Source organism: Myotis lucifugus, unplaced genomic scaffold (genome assembly GCF_000147115.1).
Source record: "Myotis lucifugus unplaced genomic scaffold, Myoluc2.0 scaffold_138, whole genome shotgun sequence".
Taxonomy (NCBI): Eukaryota; Metazoa; Chordata; class Mammalia; order Chiroptera; family Vespertilionidae; genus Myotis; species Myotis lucifugus.
This window is the reverse complement of record NW_005871186.1, coordinates 2486462-2506402: the sequence shown is the minus strand read 5'-3', so window position 1 is coordinate 2506402 and position 19941 is coordinate 2486462. Positions and strand designations below refer to the sequence as shown.

Here is a 19941-nt window from a genome sequence, read left to right as displayed (position 1 = left end):
TGAGCGTATGTGCTTTTAATGTACGCCTACATCCTTTGATTCCTTTGTCCTCAATCCCAGGGATTTGTCTATATGTCTGGGTCAGAATTGTAGGAATCTTATTTGAATTCTGAATGTTGTACCCAAGGTCAGCAAGGATTCCTAGGGCAGCGTCTGTTTTATATGTCATCTAAACCTTATATTCAATGACACAAGACTGATTGCATGTGGCAATAAGGATGCATGTGGCATTTTTACAATGTATTTATATTTATCTTATTTTTTAAAAAATATATTCTTATTGATTTCAGAGAAGAAGGGAGAGGGAAAGAGAGGTAGAAACATCAATGATGAGAAAGAACCATTGATCAGCTGCCTCCTGCACGCCCCCTACTGGGGGTCGGGCCCACAATCTGGGCATGTGCCCTTGACCAGAAAGTCTGCAGGCCGATGCTCTTTCCACTGAGCCAAACCAATTAGGGCTTATCTTATTTTTGTACCTCTATAATTGTGCAGTGTTTATAAATATAAATATGTGTTATCAAAATAATAAAATATATGGGAACATGCTTTAGTTAAGGGGTTTCCTGAAAAGTGATGGTTGAGATGCAGAGGGAAATTTTAAGACTGTTTTTTTTTTTAGCTTACTATTATGAATTTATTATAAAGGATAAAACCCAAGAACAACCAACTAGAGGAGATGCGTAGGGTGAGGTAAGACTGTTTTACAAGAGGAAGCAAAGGTTGAGGAACTTTACCTCAACCCGTCTCCTCTTTGTGAAAAACCATCTTAGGCAGAGAGAAGATCGGTAGAAAAGTCTCATAAAAGAAGGGAAATGGTAATTTTAAAAAAATAAATGTTTAAAAGCTGACCAATTTTTCTTTAAAGGGCAAAGAAATTCCATTTGATGGAGGAAATGTATTAAAATAGTGAGCTAAGTTATCTAATGTTGACAGGGACAAAAGGTACATTCAGAAGAAGATTAACCTGAGGAGCTGCCTGGTGAGCTATAATAATAAAGATGAGGATTAGGTCACAAAAGCAAGCCAGAATCTGATGCTACTTTAACACATTGAAATAACTAAATCAAACAGGCAAGCCAATATGAACTTTTAAACACCTATCTACTTTACAGGAGCCTTTAAATCTTTTGCAAAGACTTTCAGGGCCAGAACTTGAGGCAGGAAAATTATGTGAAGGAGAAGCCAATCAATTCTACTGCAATGAGGCTTTTAAAATTCTAGACAGCTACTTGACATTAACCTTCTGGTCTATAAAATGGCAAATTCTAAGGAAGAAAAAACAATTGCTCAATCTCTTCCATAAAAGCATATTAAATGAATACTCAATGGACCCAATTGAATGAATGAATGAGTTCACAGAATACAATGGACTAATGCCAGAGGGTGTGGTACAACCCAAGCCTCTGTGCCCCAAAGGCACAGATGAGTCTAACATCTCAGAGGGACAGCGCTCCTGTGGGAAATCATCCACCAAAGGTCTTGCGTATAAATATTCTTCCCTGTCTATCACCAAGGAAGAAAAAGTAATTGTTGGCTTTGTCATCTGGAGTGGAATAAAACAGAAGCACCTTCATTAAATACTATATGGAGGAAAAATGCATTTGGAGGCAGCACAACGTAGGAAAAGATGGGTATGAAATGACTATTTAAATGCACTTATAATATTAAAGCTCCAGGATTATTCTTAAATGCTTAATGAACTGGAGGGAGGAGGGGGAGAATTATTTTGAGAACCTCAGCTCCCAATTTTACAGTTACAGCATCTCACCAGCATCCTTGGGAAAATGTCCCAGGCACCATATCTTTTCTGAAAATTAGTTTTCTACTGTAAACTATTCGTTCTTACATGTGGCTTCTAAGGACAGCGCTGAGCCCTGCCAGTGGATGAATAATGACTTTTAAATGACATCCAAAAAAGACCCCTCTCTTCCACACAGCAGGTAATATGCCTCTAAAACAGAGTTGCTTGGCTATGTTTTGTCAAGTCAGTTGATTTACAATAGCACAGTTTACTTCAAAATTCTATCTAACTCACCTGAAATTGAATCATTTCCCTTTGAAATAAACACTCTTGCTGCCTGGAAGATGTATTTCAGTTCCAGAGTGATTGCTTCAATAAGCCCTACTAGGAATTTCTCCTCCTTCCATCTCACTGGATTTTCTGGCCTGGAGCAGCAATATCCCTGGATCTCCATCCCCTTCTCTGCCATCTATGCCATGGTACTTCTGGGCAACTGCATGGTGCTGCATGTGATCCGGACTGAGCCCAGCCTGCACCAGCCCATGTTCTACTTCCTGGCCATGCTGGCCCTCACTGACCTGTGCATGGGGCTGTCCACAGTGCACACGGTGCTGGGGATCCTGTGGGGGCTCAGCCAGGAAGTCAGTCTGGATGCCTGCATTGCCCAGTCCTATTTCATCCATGGCCTGTCCTTCATGGAGTCCTCAGTCCTCCTCGCTATGGCTTTTGATCGCTACATTGCCATTTGCCACCCACTACGATACTCCTCCATCCTAACTAATGACAAAATCATAAAAATTGGGGTGGCAATCTTATGTAGGAGTACACTACTCATACCTCCGGTCATCATTCGCCTAAAGTTCTTAAATTACTGCCATCCCCACATTCTCTCTCACTCTTTCTGCCTGCACCAGGACCTTCTCCATCTAGCTTGCTCAGACATCCGATTCAATAGCTACTATGCCCTGATGTTGGTCATTTGCACACTATTGGTGGATGCTGTTCTTATCCTTTTCTCCTATGTCATGATTCTTAAATCAGTTCTGACAATCGCCTCTCAGGAGGAGCGGCGTAAGTCCTTTCAGACCTGCATCTCCCACATCTGTGCTGTCCTGGTGTTCTACATCCCTATCATTGGCCTAACAATGGTGCACCGTTTTGGCAAGCATCTCTCTCCCATGGTCCATGTCCTCATGGGCAACATCTATATCCTTTTCCCACCTTTGATGAACCCCATCATCTACAGTGTCAAGACCCAACAGATTCGTAGCAGAATGCTCAGACTTTTTTCTCTGAAAATCCATTGAGATACTCAGGTTTTTTAAGAAATAAAAAGACACAACAATAGTAAGTACACAAAAATAAATTTTGTTAGAGTTAGAGCTTTCATCCTGAGTCCATGATTCTTGATTTTAAAACATACTTTACATGTAGTCAGAGGATGACCTACAAACAGGTTCCATTTTATTCTATGACCTGGAAATGAGTTGTTCTTGGCGTTGGAGGTGGGAGACTCCATCTGAAACATTTCATAAACCCTATCAACTGTTGCTTTGTGCAAAACAAAACATATGTAAGTTATTCCACAAGTACAATAACATTCAAGAGAGTATGAAAGTAGTTAAGTGCCCCAAAATATTTTTTCAAGTATTTTCTTTGCAGTAAATTCAAATCCTAGGTCTTATAGTTTCAAAAGTGTATAACTTGCAGCTTCTTTAATTCTCTGAGATATAGTTAATTAATCTTCAAAATGAAAAAAGTTCCAAACTCACAGGAATATTGTGGTTACTATCTGGACCAGAATTGTCCAACCAGAATTTTTCTAAAATGATGGCAATGTTCTATAATATAGAATAAGTAGATCAATAGCTACATATGGCTATTGAGCACTTGGAATATACTTAGTACAACTGTGCAAATCCTTTTCAAATTCTGGTTAACTATAGTTAATTTATATTTAAATATTAAAAGACCACTGTATTAGGCAGTGCAGGTATAGTTTATAAAAAGAACATACAATCAAATACGACTTGCAATTCAACTTTTACCACATCTACTCTAAATTGAGAGCCTTATGTTTTGTTATATGTTATTATGTAGCTGGAAGTGGATTTTTCTCTGAATCCTTTGCTTTTAAATCCAAAACAATGTCCTAAACAGATGAAACTGTGTGCTTATGACTGACCCTGAGTTTATGAAAAAAAAAAGGAATCAGTTAATTGTCTATAGGGATAAAGAGAAGTAATTGGTTTTATCTTCCTATAATCTCTTAGATACATAAGGTGGAAAGTATTAACACTCAACAGATTAATGCATTAATTTTACACCAAGAAAGCAAGTATATCTTAATATTTTTATATATAAATCTAACATATGTATTTGAAACTTTTATTTAAAATAATCTGTTTATGCCTTTTTCTCCTTTCTGTATTTCATTCAATTAATTCATCTCTGTTTATTGACTCTGTCTCAAAAAGAAAAATATTGGCTTAATTTCCAGAACAGACTACATTTCCTGAACAGACTAAAGTATCTTTGCCAGAAATAAAAAAATGGAAAATTATCCACAGGGTAATAAATTAGGACTCCAGGTTTAGAATAGGGAGTTAATTAGAAGGAGAAGAGAGCAAATTTTCTGAAATCAATGAGGAGTTAGCCAAAGATACCAGAGTTAAAATAGTGTCTAACATGGGGATGAAAAATAACTGTACTCTAATTGCTAATTGAATGGGATTTATCCTCTTGCTACAGAACCAAAATAACTGTACTATAATTAATTAGGTTAATATGAATGTCAAATATTGTACTAGTGCCCTAATGATGATGGATACTGCATGGGCCAGATCGACAGACTGAAACATGGCCAGTTTCATAAGATTTGTATGGATCAATTTTAGAACGAAAGTAGCAGTTAGCTATGGAAGCTGTAAAGGTCATGTAGGTGTCTCACACATAATCTTTGGGCACATGTTGCTCAATAACCAGACAAGTTCCCTTCAATGCCTTGATACTATATAATGACCTCTCCTCAGAGCTGACTCAATCTTGGGGAGGCAGGGACCTCTGCAATAGCAGGATATATTTTCCACCTGCCAGGCATGATGGAAGTACCAACATGAACTTATGCTGAGTTAAAGGAATAGAGTTATATATCCAACACACCTGAGTGGTTGGACTGAGAGTCATGTTTAATATGGTGAGTATGAGGGTTCATCTGAGAATTTTACACTATGAGTATCTGTACTTTAGATTATGGCAATTTATAAAACCAACATAGTTGGAAAAAATGGCTGTGAAAAATAGGCATGAAGATATCTGGTATATTCTCAGAAATCATAGTTTAATTTAGAACTATATAGTTTTAGTATGATGATGAGATTTATGAAGTACTTCAGAATGTTTAAAATTCATGACAAAATGGAAGGAGGTCTACCAAAGGAAGGAAGATGAGTAAAGAAAGCTGATGAAAGTAAATTTCCTATGATTACTAGGTTTTACACAGAAAGGAAGAGGTTTATAAAGTCTTTATTTTTAATTGTTTTCTGGAAGCTTCTATCATGGGGAGCTAACTGGTAAAATAACTACACTTCTTCCTAGGGAGGAAAGACCATTTCAGAGTCATCCACTCAGGTCCTGGCAGTGAGAACAGATAGACGTATCACAGGTGTTAAAAGCACCATCTGGCACTTTGCAGTCTTTTGAGAAACTAGGCAGAAACATTCTTCCATAGATTCCAGAAAGCCAATTTTATGAAATAGGAAACCTTTCATTCATGAATTAAGTCCTGACACTGTTGTCAAAGTAGTGGCCTGGAGAGCCGGTGAGAAACAGTAACCTTGTAGGAGTTGACCAGACTTCATTATGAGACCTGAAAGGCTACAGTCCAGCTTGAGTGGGAAGCACTACTAAAGGAACACAGTGAGTTTAGGGAAATACACATTCTCCTCTTTTTGGTTGTGTTATAGGCAAACTGTCATGCCATTGTACACTGCTCCCTTAAATAAAGTCAGAACTAATAAGGAGAAAGCCAAAGTGTTGCAGAATTTACCAGGTGACCAGAAAATACACAACGAGTACTCAGAGATTCGGGGAAAAAAAGAAACCTTTATTCAAAGCAGCGCTGCTGGCTCAGGGGATTCGAAGATCCAAAGCCTGAACTTCTTTATACAATGAGATTACTCTTTATATATATTCCTAAAATTCTTGTTTCCCAACTTCTGGGCTTTTGTGGTGGGCTTTTGCAGTCCTACTTAAGTTAGTTAAAATGGGAAAGTAAGATTACAGCTAAAGTCCTGGTCTGGGTGGTACCAGTGACCTCTCCTCTGACTAAGCTGTTAAATTCTTCATTTGTGGCTCTTGGAAACTGGGAGTATTTAGGAAAACAGATTATTGCCTAATTAAGGGGCAGTGACTTAATTATAGGCTAACAATAATGTGCATTAGGATACTGGTTACTGGCACAGATTGCTACCTCCCCCCACCCAGGTTGCCCCCTATATTCTCCTTCAAAAGAATATAGGCTGGGGTGAGGTGACAGTAGGATGCAGGAAATCAGCAAGTCTAGCCTCAGTTGGATTTACCCCCAAATCAAAAAGCTAAGGGCCATGATGGGAAAGATCAGTGATTCTTGGAAGTGAGGAAACAAGCTTATAGTAAAAATAATCTACTCATAATAAATCCACCAGGAGATGCTCATGGTACACTGACTAATTTTCCTAGGTCTATCAAAACTTTAGTGTTAAATAGACTCAGAAGATTTTATACATGAGGCCATGTGTTTGTTCCCCAGGATATTTGTGACCACTATTTTAAAAGGGGAGAATCTGCTAGAGTAATAAATAGAGACCAAAATACATCCATTTTCTAGAATGACTCCATTGGAAATTGAAAACAAATAAATAAACAAACAAAACAACCCAGTCAAGAACTCCTTTGCAGTGGTAACTGGTGTCCTAAAGCTCTTCTACTAAAAGTGTGGTTTCTGGTCCTGTACCCTCAGCACATCAGTAGCCTAAAGAAATGCAGAATCTCAAGCTCCAGTCCAGCCCTACTGAATCAGAATCTATGCTAGTTTTGGGATGCTGGTGGTGTTCTCTTTCTTGTTCAGAGTGTTGCTTATATGCTTTTGTTGATTGTGTGCCAATTCATCAATCTGTATCATTATTTATGCACATTTCTGTGCTTAATTTAGTAATACAATGCAAATTTAAGGAATATTAAAGTGTCAATTTACATGTAAACTTGGCAGATTGAAAAGTTTTATTTCTGCTACTTTCTATAATCCAATAAACTTATAGTTGTACATGCAGATACACTGAAAGGAAATGATAGTGGTTTTTATTAAAAAAAATTTTATAAAGATAGGAAATCTTACATAGTATTCTCAAAAACAAGACAAGATAGGTAAATATGAATTCCAAGTATTTACAGGAGGGAATACTAAGAAGAAAAATGATCTGCATCGAGCAACCCTGGAAAAACTCAGTGTGGGACTGAGCATGGATCGAAAAGGTGAACATCAGTGTGAGATTTCCTAATGAAAGTATCCAGATACCCACTCCTTTTTCAGGCAAAAAAACAACAACTACAACAAAAAAACAATAATAAATGAGATAAATATGATTCATATTTTTAGAATTAGGTATAAAGGATATAAGGACTAAGGTGTTATATATATAAAATAGAAGAATTTTGTAAAATAATACATATTGAATGCTGAAGCTCATGGAAAACACTTTCCTATTTATCTCCTAAAATACTAATCAGACTGATATTCCACAATTAAAGAGTTTGGGGATTATTTTCAGTAAAAACTGTCTCAAAAGAAAAGACAAACAGATACTGGCATTTGAGTATTCATTCACCTAATTGGGGAAGCTCCTTTCTCAGCAACCTACAAAGTGACTGACCAGATAACAAATCCCACCAAGTTCCTAGAAATCCCTACTAAATTCTTGGTCCTTCACCACAAAATAGGGAGGGACAGCAAAGGATTACCAGGGCTGTGATTAAATACACCAATACAAAAAATAACATATCCAACACAAATTTTAAAAATTAACTGAGTACAGATTTTATTTAGAGCAGAAAATAAAACTTAAAAATGAAGATAAGTCCATAAATAATACTCTTAATGAAAAAGTCATATTACATCCTTGATATAAGAACAGAGTATTATTAATAAGAAGCAATTAGATAACACAAAGATTATTTGAAATTAAGTAATATGAGAGATGAAATAAAAATTAATAGAAGTCTCAGGAGATAGATTTAAGAATGTAGAACAAAATAATTAAGTATTAAATATGAGAACTTGGAGAAGTAAAGTATATAAGGTCAATCCAAGAACACCAAAAACTCATTAATAGAAGTACTAGAAAGATAGGGAAGATAAAAATAAAAGAGAAATTGGTTAAAATTAAGAATTTGAAAATTATACAAGAGTTTTCTTAGAACAATAGACACAGCAAAAGCTCACAGATTCCACCAAGTATCCAGAAAAAAGAAAGAAAAAAATATATATATATACATATATATGATTTCATAGTAAGTTAAGAGAATAAAAAGACAAGCTATAGGCTGGCAGAAAATATTTGCAAAATACTTATCTAATAAAGGACTTTTATTCAAAATATACAAAGAGCTCTTAAAACTCAACTATAAGAAAATAAACAACTAAGTTGAAACATGATCAAAAGATCTGGACACATCACCAAAGAGGATATACAAATGGCAATAATTACATGAAAATATGTTCAATATCATTTGTTAGTAGGAAAGTGCAAACTAAAACAGTCATGAAATATTACTACACACCCATTAGAATGGCTAAAATTCAAAACACTGACAACATCAAATACTGGGGAGGATGCAGAACAATAAGGACACTCATTTATTGGTGGTGGAAATGCAAAATGGTACTGACACTTCGAAGAAGAGTTTTACAGTTTATTACAAAAATAAACTTTGCCTTATCATGTGATCCAGCTGTTAAACTCCTAGATATTTTACCCGAGTTGAAAACTTATGTCCACACAAAGATATTCACATGCATGTTTATAGCAGCTTTATGTATAATTGCAAAAATTTGAAGCAACTAAAATGGGTGGATAAACAAATTGTGGTGCATTCATACAATATAATATTCTTTGTTTATAGACTGAGCTATCAAGCTGTGAAAAGACATGGAAGAACCTTAAATGCATATTGCTAAGTGAAAGGAGACATCCTGAGATGGCTACATATATTTACAAGATTTTAACTATGTAACATTTTAGAAAAGGCAAAATCATAAAAAGAGTGTAAAGGTCAATTGTTGGTCAGGGTTCAGGGAGAGGGAGGGAGGCAGGCAGGGATGAATAGGTGGAGCACAGAGGATCTCTTTATAGTCTTCTTATTTAGGTCCTATGGTGAGGTGAAGGCTTTCATTAGACTTTCTCTCTCTCATTTTTTGGCTGATGTACTAGCATTCAGGAATCTCTCTTGCCTATAAAACAGCTATGGAAGGTCAGCTTAGAGAAACTTAAATATTAAAGCATATTTAAAGGAAAAATCCCAACCAGTTCATCACGCTTAATTTACAGAAAACCAAGGCCCATGAAATTTCTACCATTATTTTAGTTACAGAGTTACAATCCCTTATTCATTCTTTTGAAATCCGTGGAACTTTGAAATCTGAAGCTTTTGGCTGCACAAGCTGGCCTAAAGCAATGACAAAACCGTACATAAACTGTTGTGAAGGTATTTGCATAGTTCAATATTCTATGTTTGTTGAAATAATATCAATCTATTTGACTATGAGGGACTCATCAATACCCCAATAATATTGTTACCTAATATCAAGAATATGACCATGTAATTTTTCTAAAATCTAGAAAATTACTTTCCTAAAAATGTGACCCAAGTATTTCAGATAATGGGCTAGAGACATCTCTATAAGAGAGACTAAATGTATGGAAGGTCTTAAGTAATAATTAATCTCTCTGTATAGGATATTACTGGAAATGGGCTTTAAATTAGTAATAATTTACAGCCCTCTGGTATTTAAAACATTATCTACCAAAACTTATTTATCAAAAAACATAACTATATCCGAAGAAAATATGTATCTGAAATCATTATTTACCAAACCCTTTTGATAAAAAACAAACGAACAAAAATCTTCAGAGATTAAATAACCACGGCTGCAGAGTCCCCAGACTGGAAAGTATCAGAATAAGTAGAGCCGACAGCCTCAACCTGTGCCTCCATTCTTTGTTCTGGTCACCATCAGAAAATCAGATGTAGAGACCAATTTCTATTGTCACCTAATTTCTCACTCTTCTTCCTCAGTCTCTTTTCCTCTACTATGCTTTGATTCCCTTAATTTCTTTTCCAAGGATAGGTGGGAAAATAAGTATTTGTCCTTTTTTATATCTAAAACCACTGGGAGAAGCTATTCAATAAACCATCATTTTTAGTTTCAATGTCTTTGGATATAAAGCATTTGAAATGTAGGGAACATTTTGTGGCTCTCTTTCCAGACAATATTCACACTTGAGTAATAACATATTGCTTCTCTCAGCCAGTAATTACAAACATGTCCAGGTAACTGACTGGCCGATTTGGCCATTTGTCTGATATTGATCATCCAATCGAGGTCAGCTGATGGTCAGTCATTACATTTATAGGGAATCTATGCTAATATAGGTGAAAGCAGCTTTCAGGAAGTCTTTGTTAAATATGAGCACATCAGGGTTATTTGGGAGGCTCCATTTGAAAGAAGTTAATGAGGAAGCATTCCTTTCTCCACAAATCTCTTTCATTTTCATGGAGTCAGTTTTATTTTTGTTTTATTTTATTTTATTGTACTCATCATTGCTCCTTTTAATTCACTATACAGAAAACAGAAGAGTACAACAACATTAATCATTGAAGAGACAAAAATGTTGTACCAGATGTTTTTTTAATATACATATTTTACTTTATCTTTTTAAATCCCATTAGTATAGTGGAACTTGTATCTATCTCTTTTTTCCTCCAACTGTAACCCACATTAAAACTTTTAAAATGTGTTTCAAAGGATGAAAGGGATCTTTATAGTAGCTGGTAGAATTTATGGACCCCTCTGATGCTGACTATGTGACCAAGCTCAGCAGCCTAAACATTTCAAAGTAAATAAGATGACAGAATGCAGTTTTAGGAGCCTTCTAAGAGCGTACAATTCTTCCACAGGTGGCACTGAAAGCTTGTGGAAGCTTGTACTGCAGTAGCACGAGTCTCTGACGTGTAAAGGAAACTTGGAATTTAGTTGCATGTGTTAATTTGAGTGTCTGAAGATGCTCTCCAGAGGAGCAGCTGAATAAATTGTAGAGGATGAGAAAGCAAGGGTGCTTCTCCCTGAGGACTATGTACCAGAACCAGCTTGAGGCCATCTCTTTTCTAAAAGAGGAATAAAATGCAATCCTCCGGGGACTGAAGATGCTGCTCCCGAGAGATGCCTAAAAGAAGGTATAAATAGAGAGTTCCAGATTTCTATTTGTGTTGTGAAAATCTTGCTTTTTATTTTTTTCTCCACTCAACTTTCAGGATCCTAGAAACTAAAGGTAAGTAAACTGAGTTATGCTTAGTGAAGACATATAGATAAAGACACCAGGGGGAAAAAATCAGGAAACTGTAGAAGCTGCTCATTCTTTCTGGATCTGAATCATCTTGCAGTTTCTTTAACCCTGACCTATGATGCATTGGACGTGACTTTAACTCTGAACTTGATCTGCAATTGTAGTATCTCTTTGTGCTCTTTTATTGAATGGGACCTCTGCAAAGAGCACAAATACATGTATTTTTCATTTAGAATATGTTAATGTAATGGTCATTTTTCTTTGACATGCAGATCTGAATGTAGTGTTTGTATACATTGAACTTATATTCCAGTAGTTAAAAACAAGGCTCAGTTATTTAACAAGTTTAGTAAAGATAAATTATATACACAGGTGTCCCAAAAAATGTACATACACTATAAATATCATTACAAAGGTCGTGTTTATTAAAAATACACTTCATTTTCACTTAACAGCTATCAGCTGTTAAAATGTATATACATTTTTGGGACACATATATACATATACATAAATATATTCATGATTTTTTTCATAGAATTTACTGAATATTCATTACACATCAGGTATTGGGCTAGAAAAAGCTGAAATTCAGATATTTAACTCTCTTTTCTATATAACAAAGATGTTACATTGGTGATAGGGCAAGAATACTCTATTTCTAAGCCCAACTGTCCATTATCAGTATGTTAAACTTCCTGTATGTTATAAAAGTAAAAGTATAGTTTTGGGGTGAAAATTATCAATTGGTATCATGTGCTCACTACGGGAAAACAAACCATGGCTTTTGTGGATATCCTAAACCAGGTCAGTCTCTGTATACTGGCTCATAAGCCTAAAGTCCAGAAAATGAAATTTTTAGTCTTAATGATGGTAATTTTGCTAGTGCCCTAATTGCATATGTTGTTGGCAATAGAATCATATCTAGTTTATGTAGTGAACATCCTAAAATACTAACTTCAGAGTTGATGCACATTTGTAATTGGTGCTTGTTTTTAGGTATTTTACAAATAAAAACTGAACCACAAATTAAGTAACTTTTAAATGGCCATGCAGCCAGAACATGACTTAGCCAGTATTTAAATTCAACTCTATGTGGCCCTAGAAGCACACTTTTTGTATTTCCACACAGTTCTCCGTGCATTTATTAACAATTTAGTCAGAATATTCCATTAGTAATATTATAAATTAATGCTACAAGGAGCCCCAGACCTATAAGTTAGGTAACCACAAGTGATAATGCTAAAACCTAACAAAACAAAACAGATTAGAGTTGGAGGAACACTTGCCAAATTTATTTTCCTCCCTCCCATCTACATTTCTGTATTTCTTTCTATTACTTAGACTCTTATCTCCCCAATCTTTTTTTTAACTCTTTATTGTTGAAGATATTACATATATACTCCTTTTCCCCCATTGGCTCCTTCTAGCCCATCCAACCTTAATGTCCTTATGAAACCTCTCTTACTATAAGCCCCACCTTCACAATTGCACTACACTCATATATGGCTCTGTCATAGGTCTGTATAAGTGTACTCAAAATTATCCTTTCTCCCACTCCCCGAAGCATCAAAAGCCCATTAAAATTTTCAAACAATTAATCATAGCTATATGTTAAATGGTTATTCAATTAATTTATATAATTAAAGTAGATCCATATATTTATGCATATCAATATATTTTATTATTTTAAAAGAATTACACTGCAACTTATATAAAAGAAAAATAGGATGACCATTTGAGTATATTCCAACTTATAACAAAAAAATAGAGGCCAAACTTTTCAATCATATAAAAAAAGGGATTACGATATTGAAGACCCAATAAAAATAAAAGTAAAGGTAGTAAAACTATACTGTACAATGGTTAATACACTGGATTGCAGTAAAATCAAGAAATAAAAAGGTAGTCATTCTGACTCCTATGTACAACCTTAAAAAATAAGATATTTAGCTAACTTTTATTGAGAATTGAGACTGGGGGAGGATGGGAGCCACTTGTCATCCATTTATTTTGTACCTATGTCTACACGTTGGTTTATATCTATGTCTATATGTATACAAACACACTTTACAGCTTATCCTAATGTTGTATCTCCTAGCCTGACTTTTCACCCAACATCTCCCTTCCTTCTGTCTACATTCTTTGGGAACTTATACAAATAGTAATCAATAAATTACCTCCCCTTCCTTTTATTGAAGAACTATAGACTCCTGCTTTATAATGTGAAAGCATTAAGTGATTTGCTGCTGTGGTGGTCTTTGGAAGTACAAAGTATATTGTCTGATTTTCAATCAGTGACCCAAGTGGTTTAAAATGATTTTCCTTCACCACATGCTAATCATATACATTTAAGAACCCAACTCAATTTGGCATTAAAAATATAGTTTTTAATGTCAGTCCTACAATTTTAAGGGATATATTGATTGGAAGACAGGGATCAATTAATTCACCTGTGTCCTCAACGCCTAGCACAGGGCTTAGCATCAAATCAATCAATGTTGAAAAGGGCATAAGTGCCATATTTCTTGAAATCTATTTTGTCAACACCTATTTTTTTCCTCTTCCATCAGCAGTATAATTCAATTTCACATCTGCCTGTTTACTCAGGGATGTGATCAATGAAAAATTCAATGACATGGTTATATCTAGTTTTATTTTTATAGCGAGTATTGACTGGTCATTAAGATCAGAGCTTTCAAGTTTATCCTGCCTGACTTTGAATCCAGTGGGACCGGCAAAAGGCTGAAGGTCTAAAGGATGTTTTCTTTTTTCATCTATAGAAATAATAACAGTATCCATGTCATGGATTACTGTAAAAGTCTTTTTAACAGTCTATCATGAAAATTTAATAAGTTAATATACATAAAGTACTATAACATACTAAGAACTTATGAAATGTTAACTTTTTTCCCAGGATATATTTAACTCTTCCATGGAAGGAGTCAGAGTGCACTTTTAGGCTAGTTAATCCATCTCCTTATTCTTTCACAGAGAACAATATATTGTGGGGGGAACCATTTGATCCGATATCATTCAGCCAAAGGCGGAGCTCCTGAATCCTCAGTCAGCCCCATGGTCTTTCAGTAAAGGTACTAGGCCTGGAATATGCAGCCACAGATGGTGCCTTCCTTTTACAATCATACCGATCCCCAGGATATGTGGTATGTCCTGATTGGAATCCCAGGACTGGAAGATTCGCACACCTGGATCTCCATCCCTATCTGCTCCATGTACATTGTGGCTGTTGTAGGCAATACCTTCCTAATCTTCTTAATCATGACTGAGTGCAATCTCCATGAGCCCATGTATCTCTTCCTCTCCATGCTGGCCTTAGCAGATGTCCTGCTCTCCACAGCAACAGCCCCCAAGATGCTGGCAATCTTCTGGTTCCATTCCATGGATATATCCTTTGGTAGCTGTGTATCTCAGATGTTCTTCATACATTTCATCTTTGTGGCAGAATCTGCTATTCTCCTGGCCATGGCATTTGACCGCTATGTGGCCATCTGTTACCCACTGAGATACACCACAATCCTAACCTCCTCGGTCATTAGGAAGATTGGCATAGCAGCTGTGATCAGGAGCTTTGTCATATGCTTTCCATTTATTTTCCTGGTATACCGACTTACATATTGTGGGAGAAACACCATTCCCCATTCCTACTGTGAGCACATGGGTATTGCTAGATTGGCATGTGACAGCATCCATGTCAACATAATTTATGGTCTGACTGTGGCTCTACTCTCTACAGGACTGGATGTAGTGTTTATCATTGTGTCCTACACAATGATCCTTCTCACAGTGTTTCGGATACCTTCTTGGGCTGCCAGATGTAAGGCTCTTAGTACATGTGGTTCCCACATTTGTGTCATACTTATGTTCTATGCTCCAGCATTCTTTTCATTTTTTGTCCATCGCTTTGGGGGTAAAATCATCCCTCACCACATCCACATTCTAATAGCTAACCTCTATGTAGTGGTGCCCCCTATGCTCAACCCCATTATTTACGGGGTGAAGACAAAACAGATTCAAGAGCGAGTACTTTTGCGTTTCTCCCCCATCAGCACATGTTGTTAAAATAAAGAATACATTAAAAAGTTAAAGATAGAATTGTTATAATACCCGGCAATCCCTCTCCTGTGCATCTACCCTCCCTCAAAGTTTGAAAACTTTCATTCCCCAAAATATATGCACCACAATGTTCATTGCAGCATTATTCATGGTAGCCAAGACATGAAAACACTATGGCAGATGATTGGATAAAGAAGATGTGGTACACATGTGCAATGGAGTACTACTCGCCATAAAAAGATGAAATACTGCCATTTTCTACCACATGGATGGATTGTAAGAATATCATACTAAGTGAAATAAGTTAGACAGAACAAGTTAAGAACCATATGGTGTCACTCATATGTGGGGTATAAAACTGAAAGCTAAAAATAAACAAACAAGAAAAACAAACAAAACTCATAGACACAGACAATAGTATGGTGGTTACCAGAGGGAAGGGGGGTTTGGGGAGTAGTAAAGGATAAAGAAGATCAAATATATGGTGATGGAAGAAGATTTGACTTTGGGTGATGGGCAAACAATGCAACATACAGCTGATGAATAACAGAATTATACACTTGAAACCTATACAGGAACATCTATACTAGTGTCAACAATAAACATAAAGTAAAAAATCAAAGCAATCAAGAGCTCCAATGATAAATTCATTTAGGCCACTAAAAAATAATGAAATAAAGAAACATATATAATCTTATTAACCCATTTTGCCCCACTAAATTTAATAAAAAATGTAAGTGAAACATAAATTAACGATATTTTCAACTCTCCCAGGAATCCATTATCATGCATTTTATTTTTAAGAATAAAAAAGATAACTAACAAAAGAGAACTATAGTTCAAGTTTAAGCCGACTGATTTTTGTGTGTGCAAAGCTGGGAAGTGAGAGGGGTGAGTCACTCAGCTTTTTAATAGACAGTTGAAATTTTTAATAGACATGGAAATAGAAACACTCTTGCTACAATCAGTTGATATTTGGACCAAGAGAATAAAGCCACCATATTTTAGTTATTTTTTCTGTACCCATTTATTAAGTTAAAATGTGAGCTCTAAAATCAGATACTAGTGTTGATTGATCACTCATAAAGTATAATGTATGTGATAGACATACAATATGATATGTATCTTTTGAATTAATGGGTAGTACTGAAATAAACAATTAGTATCCAACATTTAATTATCCCACCTACAACCACATAAATAACTTAAAAGCTAAGACTTTTTTTTCTACATATTGGGGATTTTAGACCCAAATCATCAAGGAGCATCCTGATATTAATAGTTAGTTCACTAGAGGACTAAAGGATTGCAAAGTTTTATACCCAGGACACAAAAATAAAAGGTAATGGAAAATTAAATAGGATATTTACACAGAATCTTGCATAAAAATGACTGTAATCAGGTCAAATGTAATATCTATGAATTTATCTCTAGACTGTACATTAATTGTTCATATGTAGAAAATATTTTTATTATCTTTCCTTCTCAAGGCCTAGCACAATGCCATGAGAATGAGAATGAAAAACAAACAAACAACTTTGAGGTGTTCTCTTGAATATTTGTAACCTTTTGAAGGTTAGATGTTTAATCCGTTTATTTATAACACACACACACACACGTGTGCCCCTCTTTTAAAAAAGAAAGCTGTGAATAGGCTTTCCTATATAGCTTTCATTTTGGGGAAGGGAAAGAAGACAGAAAATACAAGTGATCTGTGCCTAGTGGTATTAGGCTAAATAATCACTTGATTTATCTTCAAAATATTTGGATTTCACCCCCACATTTTTTAAAATTCAAAGTAGGTATATTTTTCTACAGTAGTTTAGATATTTTGCTGTGAAATTTATATTCAGTGCTATATTTACTCATCACAATAATACTAATTGATGCAGGTAACAATATCCGCATTTTCAACATTCAGTGTAAGAAATGAAAAGGTTATTTCCTTGACCTTGGAGTACTGAATAATTACCTTGGCCTAAATATATATTCTATTCATTTTTATTTCAACAAGGAAGTATATTTTAGGGGTTAAAAAACTTTGATATTAGAAATTCTGGTTTGTCACACACTAACTGTATGAAATTGGCATTCTATGTTAACTACAGGGTGTCTCAAAAATATGTATACACACTTTAACAGTGGAGAGCTCAATTTTGAAAATAAAATATATTTTAATAAACACTGCTTTTATAATTATTCAAAGTGTGTATATACATTTTTGGGGACACTGTATTTTGGTTATCAACTGGTAAAATGGATTTATTTTAGTACCCTCCTCGTTGGTTTGATAATTAAATGAAATATGTCATATGATGTATTCAATATTTACTTATTATGTATTTTTTTGTTTTGATAATGATGATAATTTTTCTGAATAAATACATTAAAGAACCCAGTCCACCAAACAACCTAGGCCTGCTTCCTATAATCCTCAGAAAAATTATTGGAATGGGACACCATCCTAGATACTGAAGTCACATAAAATGTTGATAGAAGTTGCAGCAGGTAAGAAGTTTCTGGCCCAGCAGGCATGGCTCAGTGGTTGAGCATTGTCCTAGGAACCAGCAGGTCACTGTTCGATTCCAGGTCAGGGCACATGCCCAGGTTGCGGGCTGGATTCCCAGTTGAAGTGTACAGGAGGCAGCCAATCAATAATTCCCTCTCATCATTGATATTTCTGTCTCTCTCTCCCTTTCCCTTCCTCTCTGAAATCAATAAAAATATATTAAAAAAAAAGAAGTTTCTGATTCAAGGGCAAATTATTCAAGGAATGAATCAATAGATTAGAGCATGATAACAGAATTCACAATTAAGTGGCATAGAGACATCTTTATGCTCCCATTTGGCAATGGGAAACTAAGAAATGGCAATTTCAAATTCAGAATGTATGATAGAGGAACAAAATATGATTACATTTACAGCCTTAATTTTAAAGAAATCTTCAGGTTGAGGCGCCAGGAATTTGTAGATGCTGAACGGAGTTAGAAGGTCACTGTCTATGCTTAGCTGCCAAATGCAGTATCACTGAGCTCTGGCCCAGAAATTTTTGAAGGAGGCTTTTTTGTCCTACTATTCCTTGACTATTAAATCTTCAGCTAGTTAACAATGACTAAGGGAGACAGAGTGCCGCACAAAATGGAAATGAGGAGTTCTGAAGGGGCTTAGGACAACTGACATACTCTTTCAGATAGAATACATATTTTTAAAATAAGGGTGCTGTGAGTTGGCTAAATAAAGTGAGAAGAGCGCCGGCCGGGTAACTCAATTAGGTAGAGCATAGTCCCCATACTCCAAAGTTGCTGGTTTGATCCCCAATCAGGGCACACATACAAGAATCAAGAAATGAATGCATAAACAAATGGAACAATAAATCTTTCTCTCTCTCTCTCTCTCTCTCTCTCTCTCTCTCCTTTCCTCTCTCTCTCTCTCTCTCTCTCTCTCTCTCTCTCTCCTTTCCTCTTTGGCTCTAAAAATAAAAAATAAAAAAATTTTTAAATGAAGTGAGAAGAGTCCTTTATATGAGGAAGAGACTGATAATTTGTCATCAGACTTTGAAACTCGGAGATCCAAAGGATATATTACTCAGTATTTGAACTGTAGCTTTTCCCCAGAGACAGATTTAGAGGCACTACCTAGTCCAGTGATGGCGAACCTATGACACGCGTGTCAGAGGCGACACGCGAACTCATTTTTTTGGTTGATTTTTCATTGTTAAATGGCATTTAAATATATAAAATAAATATCAAAAATATAAGTCTTTGTTTTATTATGGTTGCAAATATCAAAAAATTTCTATATGTGACACGGCACCAGAGTTAAGTTAGGGTTTTTCAAAATGCTGACATGCCGAGCTCAAAAGGTTCGCCATCACTGAGAAGTCTAAATCTGCCTCCTCATGGTTATTCCTCTGCCCTAAGTGGCCTTGTATATGATGAAGCTCTATGACATAAAAGCACAGAATGTTAAGAAAAGGTATCCAAAAGTGTAAAGCGAGTAAACAAGACCAGGATAACCAGTGTCAAAACTACTGCAGAATACTGTGTTATAATTGACTTTTTTATCTAATATATAATAGAGAACTACAGGAAACAAGAAAAGAGACGAATCTGAATTTTGTTTATTAATTTTTATTTATTTATTTTTCAGGTGGTGTGATTTTTTAATCTATAAAGCATAGGAAAGTCAACAGAGTTCTATAAGAACAACTTAAAAATCCATAATGTTTATACTATATTATGTACATGAAATTTGCCGAGGGGGCAAATCTTGGGTATTTTAGCTACAATAAAGAAGAAGAGAAAAAGGAAACTTGTACAGCAATGAAGTGATGGATATGTTGATTAGCATGGTGTAGGTCAGTGGTCGGCAAACTCATTAGTCAACAGAGCCAAATATCAACAGTACAACGATTGAAATTTCTTTTGAGAGCCAAATTTTTTAAACTTAAACTATATAGGTAGGTACATTGTTATTAACTTAATTAGGGTACTCCTAAGGCTTAGGAAGAGCCACACTCAAGGGGCC

General features: G+C 35.5%; 2 protein-coding genes across 3 annotated transcripts; both read left to right on the top strand.

The window, feature by feature from the left end:
* The first annotated feature begins 2088 nt into the window (after positions 1–2088).
* LOC102437816 (olfactory receptor 51V1) lies at positions 2089–3051 on the top strand. The gene has a single exon (XM_006094625.1). The coding sequence runs from the start codon at positions 2089–2091 to the stop codon at positions 3049–3051; it is 963 nt and encodes a 320-aa protein (XP_006094687.1).
* A 5892-nt stretch (positions 3052–8943) lies between these two features.
* LOC102437519 (olfactory receptor 52Z1-like) lies at positions 8944–15420 on the top strand. Of its 2 annotated transcripts, XM_023758801.1 has the most exons (3): positions 8944–8957; positions 9649–9680; positions 14510–15420. In XM_023758801.1, the coding sequence occupies exons 1-3, from the start codon at positions 8944–8946 to the stop codon at positions 15418–15420; spliced, it is 957 nt and encodes a 318-aa protein (XP_023614569.1). The 2 variants fall into 2 exon arrangements, with proteins under 2 accessions (XP_023614569.1, XP_006094686.1); XM_006094624.2 differs by lacking the exons at positions 8944–8957; positions 9649–9680 and having other exon boundaries at positions 14425–15420.
* The last annotated feature ends 4521 nt before the right edge of the window (positions 15421–19941 follow it).